The 13,202-nt window shown below is 45.8% G+C and overlaps 2 protein-coding genes and 1 pseudogene across 5 annotated transcripts in view; 2 read left to right on the forward strand and 1 right to left on the reverse strand.

The window, feature by feature from the left end:
• Positions 1-5,174, reverse strand: part of Fank1 (fibronectin type III and ankyrin repeat domains 1) — a 137,245-nt gene extending 132,071 nt beyond the window's left edge. For both annotated transcript variants that reach the window (XM_045149092.1, XM_045149087.1), the window contains exon 1: positions 5,085-5,174. In XM_045149092.1, coding sequence (XP_045005027.1) covers positions 5,085-5,097 — 13 coding nt within the window. In that variant the 5' untranslated portion in view covers positions 5,098-5,174. The remainder of the gene's footprint in view (positions 1-5,084) is intronic.
• The window catches only part of Dhx32 (DEAH-box helicase 32 (putative)), a 75,183-nt gene that overhangs the window by 3,422 nt on the left and 58,559 nt on the right, over positions 1-13,202 (forward strand). For 2 of the 3 annotated variants that reach the window (XM_004659193.3, XM_045149084.1), the window contains exon 1: positions 5,316-5,445. The exons of the other annotated variant lie outside the window; for it this stretch is intronic. The gene's annotated coding sequence lies outside the window, so the exon portion shown is untranslated. Of the gene's footprint in view, positions 1-5,315; positions 5,446-13,202 lie in introns of those variants that run through there. 3 annotated transcript variants of the gene reach the window in all.
• Positions 9,787-9,888, forward strand: LOC123457891 (annotated as a pseudogene).

Here is a 13,202-nt window from a genome sequence, read left to right on the forward strand (position 1 = left end):
AGGAAAATAAATAAATTAAGAGTTTAAAAACTGGGGACTGTACATTTTCCATGTAATATCATACACGAACTATCTTGCTATCTTTCTGACAGTGAAGTTAGTTTAGGAAGAAAATAATTGAAGTTGGAAAAGTGCAAGCCAAGAGCCTAAGCCACCCTGAGCAGCACAAGGTTGTGAACTTATTTAATTTACCCACTCCCTGAGGAATAATTTCTTTGCTCATTGACCTACTATTGTTCTGTAAAACAGTGGAAGCCTCTGTCATCCTTTGCTTAGTGTCGCAGTATAAGCCAGCTGTGGATCCAAAGAGTTAGTGTTTATTGTGTTTTAATGACAGAGTTAACAAAGGTCATTCCTAAAAGTAAGAGAAGCTAAACAGAACGAAGTTGACTGACTTGAGGGTGATTTTTAGTGGTTCCTTAATGTTGCCTATGATGCATGACTGGTCCTTAAAGTAATTAAGGGTCCCTCCTCTTAGGGAATCTACTGATGCTGCAGAAAAACTACTCTTGCAAAATGTTATTTGAACCCCTTGGGAACAAAAGGAACTGTGTAAACCAGGGAATAAAGTATGTTCCATAATCTTGGCATAACAATTTACTGTAAACAGAGGATTACAAATGGAATCATAACCATAGGGCTTCCACTATCTTTGGAAGAATTTTTTAAATTTTTGTTTATTTTTATTTTATTATTTGAGAGTGACAGACAGACAGGGAAAGAGGCAGATAGAGAGAATGAGCACGCCAGGGCTTCCAGCCTCTGAAAATGAACTCCAGACGTGTGCACCCCCTTGTGCATCTGGCTAACATGGGTCCTGGGGAATAGAGCCTCAAACCAAGGTCCTTAGGCTTCACAGGCAAGCGCTTAACCGCTGAGCCATCTCTGCAGCCCTCTTTGGAAGAATTTTATAATTTCAGTCTCCAGTGAAATCTGGTTAGATATAAATCCTGAAGTTAAATGGGACCTTAGAGCTTATTTAATCATGTCCTTTTAAATATTTACTAACAATGGGTAACTTAGTAAACAGCTATCCAAAATGGTGTATATTAGACTGTGAATCAGTTTCCTAAGGTGCAGGGTGATTTCTGAATGATTTAAAATTAAATTAAGCCATGAGTGGTGATAAAAGTCTTTCATCTTAGCACTTGGGGACTGAGGTAGGAGGAATGACTTGAGTTCCAGGACAGCCTGGGTCTACAGAGTGAGTTCCAAGTCAGCCTAGGTTAGAGACCCTGCCTCAAAAAAATAATAAATTAATAAAATTCACTTAAGAACATGTAAAACTCTAGTTCTTCTTCATGAGTAAGTTGCTTAGCATGTATTTTCCACCCTAGATTCAATGAGATGAAGAACAGTACAGTTCATGGATATAATAAATTTTTAAAAATAAAAAAGTTTTATTTATTTATTTCGGAAGGGGAAGGGAGGAAGAGAGAAAATAAACATGCCAGGGCCTCTTGCAGCTACAAAACTCCACAGCATGAACCACTTTGTGCATCTGGATTTATGAAAGTACATCTCTCCAGCGCCCTGCCCCTATAAATATTTTTAAATATATTTTATTTATTTGAGAGAGGGGATAGACATAGCAGGGCCTCTAGCTACTGCAAACAAACTTGAGACACTTGTGCCACCTTGTGCAGCTGGCTTTATATGGGTATTGGGGAATCGAACCTGGGTCCTTTGGTTTTGCAGGCAAGTGCCTTAACCACTATGCCATTTTCCCAGCCCACCCATAAGTTTTTAAAATTCAGTTTTGCAAAGTCATCCTGGTTTGGCCCCTGTCGTCTTCTGTAGGGTTATCTATTTTCTCCCTGGCACCTAATTACTTTTTCTCTCCTTTTTGTCAACTACAGTCTTATTAATCTTTCTTCTGTGAGCCTCAGACTCTTGCTGTCCTCCCAGTGGGGCCTGTCCACCAGGAAGCCCTGTGTGGCATCGCTGTCTCCCAATTCTTTGCCAGATTCTTCAGTAGTTTTCCTACTTTCTCTTGGAAGCCTGTCACGCCCTCTTCCCCAGTCTCAGACGCAGGAAGGCTTTAGTCGTTCTTGAGCAAGTCTCTGCTGCCCTGGGATGACCTAAAGTAACACTGTCCAAGCGACGTCCAGCCCGATTCCTGCACACAGCTGCGACACAGTAGAGCCGTCAGAGAAGGGACAGATGAAAGCAATGATTTTGGCTGGGCGGGCAGGTGCACGCATTTAATCTCAACACTCAGGGAGGTAGAGGTAGGAGGATCACTGTGAGTTCAAGGCCAGCCTGAAACTACATAGTGAATTCCAGGTCTATCTGGGCTAATGAGATCCTACATTGAAAAAGCAACAAAAAAGCAATGATTTAGGGGCTGGAGACACGGCTTAGTGGTTAAGGCATTTGCCTGTGAAGCTAAAGGACCCAGGTTCAACTCCCTAGGACCCATGTAAGCTAGATGTACAAGGGGTACATGTGTCTGGAGTTCATTTACAGCAGCTAGAGGCCCTGGTGTGCCCATTCTCTCTGCCTGTCTCTCTTCTATCTTTCTCTGCTTGCAAATAAACAAATAACATTTATATTTTAAAAAACAATGAATTTTGAAAGTAAACTGGGGGTGTGGTGGAATGTACTTTTAATCTCAGCACTCAGGAGGCAGAGGTAGGAGCATCACTGTGAATATGAGGCCAGCCTGGGGCAAAAGAGGGAGTTCCAGGTCAGCCTGGGCTAGAGTGAGACTGAAAAAAAAAAGATTTTGAAAGTTATAGTTTATGTCTTTAAAAAATAACACAGACTTGAAGAAATAAAGTTGCTGGGTTTTTTAAAGATATATTTTACAGGCTGCAGATGTATCTTGGTTGGTACACTGCTTGCCTAGCATGTGCCAAGCTCCAACACAGCATAAACCAGGTGTGGTGGCCCACGCCTGTAATTCCAGCACTAGGAGGAAGGGGCAAAAGAACCAGAAGTAGGAGTCCATCCTGAGTTATATGAGGAGTTTGAGGCCAGCCTGGGATACATGATCCCCTGTCAAAGGAAAGAGAGTGGGGGTGGGAAAGAGGGGGAGAGAAAAACAAGAAAAAGATGAATGATATATTGCACTTCAAATCATTTCTTCTCTATGAAGAAAACATGCACAGCATGATTTGACATGAAACCACAATCTTAGTATTGTTGTATACCTGATAAGATGAATCCAATGGGTTTTAAATACACATGAAGGATACTACATACAAGCTCTACCAACCAAAGTGACTCTCACTCTCAATTTTTAAGACTTTCAGTTCAGGAAATAAGTAAAAACTTTCTTACTGGAAACAAATGATCTTTTAGCAATGCCAGCATTTCCTCTAGAAAAACATGATTTTTGTCTGGATATTTATTTATGAAATTGTGCAAAAAAAGGGCGAGTTAATTTTTAGTGTCAAACTGAACCCAAAGGTTGAGACCTTGCAAGTCTCCACATAAAACACCGTCCATGTTTTAAGAACAAAAGGGGTAATAAAGCAGCTTTGGGTGAGGCCAGGAAAAGAGGGCTGAGGCTAAAGTCCAGTGAAAGATGGGATGGGGAGGAAAACCAACAAATCAGTGCATTCCACGTTTTGCCTCCTTTTAGATCTACCAAGGAAAAACTGCACACTTTTTGGCATACATCAAAAACACAGGGATCAAAAAAAAAAAAAAAAAAAAAAAAAACACAGGTAGAAGCCAGGCATGGTGGCGCACACCTTTAATCCCAGGGCTTGGGAGGCAGAGGCAGGAGGACTGCTGCTGTGAGTTCAAGGCCACCTTGAGACTACATAATGAATTCCAGATCAGCCTGGGCTAGAGTGAAACCCTATCTCAGGAAACAAAAAACAAACAAACTAACTAACAAAAAACCAGGGAGCTGAGGAGATGGTTAAGCCAATAAAGAAACTTGCTTGCAAAGCCTACTGGCCCAGGTTCGATTCCCCAGTATACCACAGAAAGCCAGATGCACAAAGTGGTAATGGATCTGGAGTTCATTTGCAGGGGCAAGAGGCCCTGGTGTACCTATTCTTTCTCTTCCCTCTCTCCTGAAAGTAAATAAATCATATTTTAAAGCAAAAAATTCAGGGCTGGCTGGTAATCAATCACCGAAGACTCTCAAGGGGCTGAGGCAAGAAGGTTGCCACAAATTCGAGGCCAGCCTGGCTACATCTGTGCAACCCAAATTAGTTCCCCCCACACATAAAGAAAAAAACACAGTTTTAGAAAAACATAAAAACACAGGGCGCCAGGTATGGGAGAGCACACCTTTAGTCCCAGCACTCTGGAGGTTGGGGTAGGAGAATTAGTGAGTTTAAGGCCAGCCTGGAACAACAGAGTGAGTTCCATCCAGGTCAGCCTGGACTAGAGTGAGACCCTCCCTCGAAAAACCAAAAACAAACAAAAACTACCGGGGAAACAGAAAAGCAAAGCAAAGTAAGCATTTTTGTAGGTCTTATCTCGCAGAACATCTTAACAATGAATCAAGATGTCCTAGGGCAAAGCTCCTTTATATAGCAGACTATGTAGGAGGGTTGAGGGGAGACTGTGCACTACAACACCCAGCCTGGGTGTTAGAAGGCTGACGCTTCAGGGCTGGAGAGATGGCTTAGCGGTTAAGGTGCTTGCCTGCAAAGCCTAAAGGACCCTGGTTCAATTCCCACGTAAACCAGATGCACTAAGTGGCGCGTGCGTATGGGGTTCGTTAGCGGCGGCTGGAGGTGGCCTGGCGCGCCCATTCTGCCTCTTCCTCCCAAGTAAGTAAATAGAAATATTTAAATAAAAAGGATTTTTTTTTAAAAGACTGGCTTTTCAGAAGCAGCCAAACTACCCAACTGACTCCAAGGCGGCCACAGACGGTGCCAAGTGGAACCTCCGCGGGGGGATTCGGGCAGGCGCTCGTCCCCCACCGCCGCGCCCGCGCCCGAGAGCTGAGCTGTCCCGTTCCCCGATCCCCGTCGACTTTCAGAGCTCGCGACCCGGCGGGCCCGCTGCGGGCCGAGGCTCAGGCCGCCACCGTCCGGGGGAGAAAGGCGCGCGGGGTCCCTGTCAAGCCCGCGGGCGCCACGCCCGCTCCCGGAGGCCTCGGCCCCGTCGCTTACTCTGGGGCTCCATGGCCAGCTCCGCTCCGGGGCCTCACTACCCCAGCCGCCGCCGCCGCAGCCGCCGCCGCGCCTCTCCTCCCCTGCGGCCGGCGTCGCTCGCGTTGCCCTGACAACCGCGGGGGGGGAGAGGAGGCGTCGCCGGGAGGGCGGACGGCGAGAGGGAGGGACCAAAAGCCGCGAGCAATCGCGGGCGCGTGAAGAGTGGCGCGTCGCCGGGGGTCGCGGGGCGAGGGGAAGGCCGGGCCGCTCGCTAGCGGGCGGAGGACCGCGCCCCTGAGGCCTGCTCGGGAGGCCCGGCTTCCCCGTGGACGCGGTCGGCCCGCCGGCCCCAGACGTCTGTCGGGAGGCCCGGGCGGAGGTAAGGGCGCGCGGGTGGGCGGGCGGGGACGGCGAGGCCGCGCTGGGCCCCGGCAGGGAGGCCGGGCGGGGACCGGGCGGCCGGTGCACCTGTCGCGGCCGCGCTGGGGGCGCCGGGCCCGGCCGAGCCCGCGTCCGTGCGGTAGGAAGGATGGGGTTCCCCCCCGACCCCACAGGCTCCCGGAGGCGGGGAGCCGTGCCCCCGGCATCCCGCTCTCCGGCCGCGGGCTCTTTCCGGCGGCTGTTTCCACGCCCCGGTGCAGACGCGTCGCGCGACCCCGGCCGTGGCGCTGCTGCCGCGGAGGCGGGAGGGTCACGGGGCCTGTCTGCTGCGTGGCGAACGTCAAACCGCCCAGCATGTCGCGCCCCGACGGGATAAAGGACGAGTGAGTAGAGCGAGCCGGAAGGAGGAAAGGAAAAGCAGCCGGGCGGCGATCAGGAGGAGGGTGGAAAGTTCGCAGCGGGGTCGGCGGGCGCTCGGGGCTGCGGCCCGCGGCTCGCTGCGTCTCGTCCCCGCCGCGGTCCCACCAGCCCCGCGGGACGTGCGAGGCGCGGCCCTTTGGTGGTCGGTCGTGTAGCCGATTACTCATCTTTGCCAGGGCAGAGATTTCTACCCCGTGGGTGACAGTGACCCGAAGGAGAATTCCGTTCCATGTACTCCATGACGGAAAAGGACATTTATTCTATCCTTGCCAAATTACGCCTCTCTCTCAGGCTGTATGTGGACATTTTATTTTTAAATCTTTCATTGATGTATGTATGACAGAGAGAGACGGAGAGAAGGGGCACACCAGGACCTCTAACCACTGCAAATAAACTCCAGGCACATGCACCACCTTTTGCATCTGGCTTACATGGGTACTGTGGAATTGAACCTGGGTCTCAGCCTCTGCAGGCAAGCATTTTAACCGCTAAGCCATCTAGCCAGCCCTATTTTTTACAAAAATATTTTATTTATGTATTTATGAGAGAGAGAGGACATTTTTAAAGGATATCTGTCAAACCAAGAAGGGTTGATGTGCAAGGTTTGACATCAGCGTGATTTATGCAGAACTCATACTTCATAAGCTAAAGTATTTAAAGTTCAGGTTGGAAAGTAAATACTTCATCACACTGGCATTCAGTACTTGTCCTTGCAATGTAGAGAAGGGCAGACAAAGTCAGATTCTCAATATTTCTGTATATAGAGTTTCTCAAACTAGGTTTCATATGCAAAATCACAAAATGGCATTCTCATTGAAATCCAAATATACTGATACTCATCAGTAATTCATAGCAAACTGTGTCAAGACAGTGTCCCTTCCCCCCAGGTAGAGTTTCACTCTAGCCCAAGCTGATCTGGGACTGACTTAGGTTGGTCTTGAACTCACAGCGATCTTCCTGCCTCTGCCTCCTGAGTGCTGGATTAAAGAAATCCAGATAGTGTTTATTTTTAATAAACCATTATCAATACACAAAAAGGAAGGTAAGACTGAAATTTCCCAAACAATAAGACTAGACATTTAAAAAAAAAAGTGAAGAAAGAAAGAAAGAAAAAAGAGGCTAGAGAGATGGTTTAGCATTTAAGGCTCTTGCTTGGGAAGCCCAAGGACCCAGGTTTGATTCCCTAGTACCCCAAGTAAGCCAGATGCACGAGGTGGTACATGCATCTGAGATTTGTTTGCAGTGTTTGGATGCCTTGGTGTGCCCATTCTCTCCCCCTCTCTCTCTCCCTCTCTCTCTCTCTCTCTCTCTCTCTCTCAAATAAATAAGTAAAAGTAAAATGAATTATTAAAAAAGAAAGAAACATTTTAGACATTCATGCTAAAGTAATAAAAACTCAGTCTGGCCTGTGCTAGAACAAAACCCTACCTCAAAAAAAAAAAAAAAAAAAAAACGAAAAAAACTAATAACCTTAGTGTGTTAGTTACACACTTAATTTGGAAAATGGGGTTATGAGTTAATGAAGTACTTTGTAGTGGTTTAGAATAATTAAGAATTATCTTATAATTTTTGAGGTTGACGTTGAATAAATGTTAATAAATAAAGGTAACTATGGGAGGCAACATTTGCTTTTAGGGAATGTCATGCCTGTGCAAGAACAGACAGGTTAGGAGATGGGAAGTGGGAGGAAAACACTCAAATGCCCAAGCAGGGGACTGGTCAGTCTCTTTTAGCACCTAGCTCAATGTCCTTGTTAAATGAGTGACAAGAGCTTTAGAGAAACTACTTTGCACATAGAGATGCGCTTTGCCATTGGAATACCTAAGGTCAGCAAGGGTTGGGTTGGAAGTGAATTGTAAAGGTCTCACTGTCAGTCTTGGAAGTTTTCTGTGTTTATTCTGCCTCTGCCATATGCAGCATAGGTTTCAAGATCATCGGCCATCAGAATAGTTATATTACGATCTACTTAACCTGACGCTTGCCTAATTGTAGCAAAGCCTTGTTACCAAGGTGGCCGGTAGCCATGAAGAAACACTATAGCTTTGTCTTGCAGTCTCTTAGCCACATCAGCATTCTAAGTCTAAATGAGGGTAGCAGGAAGTGAACTTCATTTAACACAAGGGGGGTGATAAAAACTATAGCAAATGATGTGTGTGAGTTCTGTCTCCCACACTTACTGTTACTTTCTGAAACCATTAAGGAGTTCAGTCAAAAGTAAACTACAAGCCAGGCATGGTGATGCACGCCCTTTAATCCCAGCACTCGGGAGGCAGAGGTAGGAAGATCACTGTGAGTTTGAGGCCACCCTGAGACTATGTAGTGAATCCAGGTCAACCTGAGCTAGAGTAAGACCCTACCTCAAAAAAAAAAAAAACATGGTGGCGCACACCTTTAATTCCAGCACTCTAAGGAGACAGAGGTAGAAGGATCACTGTGAGACTGACTACACAGTGAATTCCAGGTCAGCCTGGACTAGAATGAGACCGTACCTCGAAAAACCAAAAAAAAAAAAAGGAAACTACAATCAAATTGTAGTTTGGTGTGCTTTTGCACTGTCTTCAGAACTTGTCACAGGCTATGGGCAGATTGTTGGACTCGCAAGAATGCCTGTCTCTTCCCTCCTTTACTGGTGCTGGGCGTAATTTCCCTGTAGCATCTTGCAGTTTTCCTTCCTCTCCTTCAGGTGTTCAGTATTAGGCTCCCGTCCACTATAAAAGAACCTTTCTCCTCCTCTGGGGGACTGTACAGTCTAGCACAAAGCCCCTGACTGTCCTTTCTTGTCTTTTTCTTTCATTTTATGTTTATGGATCTTGTGCCTCTGAGCACGTACTACTGAGATTAAGTCTGATGCTTCTGTGTTCCTTCCAGTACTTGTGGGTAGTGCCCGATCACCTGAGGAGGGTAATAGTCTAGGAGGTGTGTGCTAATATCTAGCTAGGCAACTCTGGAAAGTCAGGAGCAATGGTTTGCTTATTAATAACCTGCAGTGGTTGTCTAAGAAAAATCAGAATCGATTGTTGGGCTGGAGACACTTGCTCGCAAAGCCTGATATTCTGAGTTCAGTTCTCCAGTACCCATTAAAACCAGATGCGCAAAGTGACACGTCTGGAGTTTGATAAGGTGGCAAGAGGCCATGTTTTCTTTACTTTTATTTTTACTTATTTATTTTTGGTCTTTCGAGGTAGGGTCTCACTCTAGCCTGGAATTCACTATGGAGCCTCAGGGTGGCCTCACACTCACAGTGATCCTTCTACCTCTGTCTCCCGAGGGCTGGGATTGAAGGTGTATACCCACCATGCCCAGCTTTTATTTTTTTTAATTTTTTACTTTTTTTTTTGGTTTATCAAGGTAGGGTCTCACTCTAGTCCAAGCTGACCTGGAACTCACCATGTAGTCTCACGGTGGCCTCCAACTCACAGTGATCCTTCTACCTTTGCCTCCTGAGTGCTAAGATTAAAGGCATGCACCGCCATGCCCGGCTCATGCCCATATTTTCTGTCCCCCTTTTTGCAAATAAATAATAAAATAAGGTATTTTTGGAAAATCAATTGTGATTTTCGATATTAATGATGATGTCTTCTATATTGCAAAGAATTTTGTAAGTGTGAAGGGTAATTATGTTGGCATAGAGCAGACAACTGTTGAACAGTCATACACAGTGTGTTGGGTGACTAAGAAATGTGTCTGAGGGCAAGAAGGCGTCTTGGTTAAAGGACAGCTTGGGGCAAAGACAGAAGGAAAAAAAAAAAAAGACAGAGCCAGGCGTGGTGGTGCACGCCTTTAATCCCAGCTCTTTGAAGGCAGAGGTAGGTGGATCACCATGAGTTCGAGGCCACCCTGAGACTACATAGTGAATTCCAGGTCAGCCTGGGCTAGAGTGAGACCCTACCTCTAAAACAAAAAACAAAACAAAACAAAAAAGTCAGTTCTGCAGAAATGTAGAGAGCTGGCAATAGTGATGCCATGTTACGAGCCTTAAGGACAGTTGAGGTCATTAAGGTCCCTGAAAATGGCTACAATACCATTACATAAAACATTAGTTGAAGCATTTTCATAAGACTTATTTTAATGTAACTTGTTCTAAGTTTAATGAAAGCTAAGAATTAATAAATTGCATATTTTTTGAAGGAAAAAAAAAGTCAGAAGGCAAGCCAGAGCAACTGTTGGTTGTGACTGAACTGTAGATGGTGACATTAGAAGACAGTGGGCAGAAGTGAACCTGCGAGGAGGTAGAAATAGACCAGAGCCGTAGGGCTAGGACTTTTTCTTTAAAGATAACAAGGATTTGGGTCAGTGAGATGATCCGTTTCATATTTGAAAAGAATCTAAAATTAAGGGAAACATGGGAGTTTTATTGGTTTGTGATTCAGGACAGAAATGAGATAATAGGCAGTGGTGGTGGGCTTTTGGATGAAGGAGTCATTGAAAGGGCCTCAACTTGGTGATTAGGGGCCTTGGGACAGGCCTTGGTGCTAAGGATGATGAACTATGCCAGGCATGACTCCCAGTGCCTAGCCTGGCTAGTGGGGGCTTTTCTGCTATTCCCTGAAATAGGAAATACTAAAGAAGGAAGCCTTTATTGTAGAGATGATAAGAAATGGGTGTGTGCTGAGTTCCAGTTTCAAGCATGAGCTCTTGGGGTGCCGTCATGTCCGTTGGGTTGCTCCATAAGCAGTAACGGGGCTTGTGGGTCTGGAACCAAAGAACAGTCTGAAAGGACAGAAACTGAAGATAAAGCGGGAATGGCTTCTTGGGGAAACTAGAAGGGGATCAAGAACCCTAGGGAACACACATTGATTGTGGAGGTCACTGGCTTGTGGTGGTGCATGCATGGAGTTCCTTTGCAGTGGCTGGAGACCCCACCCGTTCTCCCTCCCTCCCTCCCTCCCTTCCTCCCCCCCTTCCTCTCTCTCTCTCTCTTTCTTTCTCTGCCTTTCTCTCTCAAATAAGTAAATAAAATAAAATAAAACAATTTAAAATCAAAGTCAATTTTTAGAAGTCTAGAAGTAAAGTTTAGTTTATAAAAAATAAAATTGAGCTGGGCATGGTGGTGCACGCCTTTAATCCCAGCACTTGGGAGTCAGAGGTAGGAGGATCTCTGAGTTCAAGTCCAGTCTGAGACTACAGAATGAGTTCCAGGTCAGCCTGGGCTGCAGTGAAACCCTGTGGGGGTGGGGGGGATTTGAGGCAGGGTATCCAAGGCTGGCCTCAGACTTTTTTTAGAGCTGAGAATGACTTGAGCTTCTGGTTCTCTTGCTTCCACTTCCAGGGTTCTGCAATTACAGGCCTGTTCTACCATTCTAGATTTTAAAGTTTGTATTTTTTTAAATTGGTTTTGAGGTAGGGTCTCACTCTAGCCTAGGCTGACCTGGAATTCACTCTGTGGTCTCAAGCTGGCCTCAAACTTTACCTCTGCCTCCAGAGTACTGGGATTAAAGGCGTGCCCCACTACACCCAGCTTTAAATTTTGAATTTTAAAAAATATTTATTTATTTAAGAGATAGAAAGATGAAAGTAGAGAGAGAGACAGAGAATGGGTACATTAGGGCCTCCAGCTGCTGCAAAGGAGCTCCAGATGAATGTGCCACCATGTGCTTCTGGCTTTCATGGGTACTAAGGAATCAAACCTGGGTCCTTAGGTTTCCCAGGCAAGTGCCTTAACTGCTAAGCCATCTCTCCAGCCCTAAATTTTGAATTTTTATCTTTTCCAGAAGGATTTTAAATAGATACTGGAACCCAAGTGGTTGGCATTTGGGAAAACATTGAGCCTACCTAGATAGAGGCAGTGGAAGAAAGGGTCTTGCGTTGTAGCTCCGGCTGGTCTTGAACTCCCATTTCTGTTTCAGTCTTCCAAGTTCTGGGATTACAGGTCTTCCACCATGTCCAGCAGAAACAGCCTTCCAAAAGTCTTGGTGGAAGTAAAGTTTACATACAAATATTGGACTAACTCTATGAAGGCAGTTGGAGCCATGTTTCTCAAATCTGTAAAAATAACTTAGAAATGTTCTGCTCTTTCTTTTTTTTTTTTTTCTTCTCTTTCTGCTATTGGACATTTCCTGCCATGTCAAGTATTTGTGCAGCCTACACTGGTGCCGCTTGAGCCCGTCTTCTTTCAGGAAGTTAGGAGCAGGGTCCTTGTGGCCCAGCAGGCACTGTTCACTTAGCCAGCATCAAGCCGGGACTGCACTGCCTGGCCCAGTTCAGCACCTGCCTTGTCACAGACCAGCTGCAGAAAGCAGGAGAGAACAACCCCCTCTGAAGGCTTTCATTTCCTGATATGAGAAATGGAAATCGTAGCGTAAACCCTCATGGGGTTCTTAGGGGTTTAGATGAAATAATCCATATAAAATGCTTAAGTGCTTAACAGCATCTGGCATAAAATAAGCACGCTCTAAATGCTAATCAGTAGAATTATCATCATTATCATCATCAGTCCAACTCAGTCAGATGTGGAACCCTGATCTCAAATTGTGGTCTGTAAATGTCTGCTGGTGCAGTGAGGAGAAGAATTTGTCCAAACAGCAAGACTTTTCAGTGGGCGCAGCAGTGTGTTAGTTTACATTCTGGTACAAGGTCCTTAGCTGGCCTCAGACTAGTACTTTGCATAGAATTGCTACAGTAGAATGCGGGACCAGTGATCCAGTCCTCCGAAAAACAATAGCCTTTTATCCTGAAGACAGCTATTATTCACTTGTAATCCTCTATTCCTTCTCTTCCCTAAACATTGTAATTATACACTGTAAGTATATTGTTTGCTAGTTAGGCAAATGCTTACTGGTCACTTTGTGAGAAGCCCTGTGTTTTTCTTGTAGGAGTTGCAAAGATAAAGATAACTCAAAAATTAACCTCACCTTCAGGAAGTCAGCCATAAACTGGAGCTGGAGGGCAAGGCTGCCTGTGAGTGGGCGTGTTAAGGCAGGTAGCCGGTTCCAAAGGTTCCATGTGGGCGTGCAGACTCCTTTGCTGGCCACTCCACGAACAGGGGGAGCCAGCGCCTTCTGTGCCTGGCCTTGGGCATTGTGCTGCCCTAGTAGAGGCCGTTGTCACTGACCTCATGGTTGTGTGTGACGCCCCTAGAAAACTGCAGCACTCGTAAACATCTAAGGAAACTTTCCTAACTTTGAAAGATTACTGTTGTGGAACCCAGTTTCTTAAACTATAACTTGTAACTGAATGTGTGTGTGTGTGGGGGGGGGGGATTTGGCAAACAGTAAAAGGCTTCTGAACATATAACCAAGAAATTAATTCAAAATCAAATGCATAATGAATGAGGGTATTTCTGGCAGCACTCAAGCATTTTGTGCCCCATACCTTCTCTGCAGTCTTGTTTGTAAA

Source organism: Jaculus jaculus, chromosome 1 (genome assembly GCF_020740685.1).
Source record: "Jaculus jaculus isolate mJacJac1 chromosome 1, mJacJac1.mat.Y.cur, whole genome shotgun sequence".
NCBI lineage: Eukaryota > Metazoa > Chordata > Mammalia > Rodentia > Dipodidae > Jaculus > Jaculus jaculus.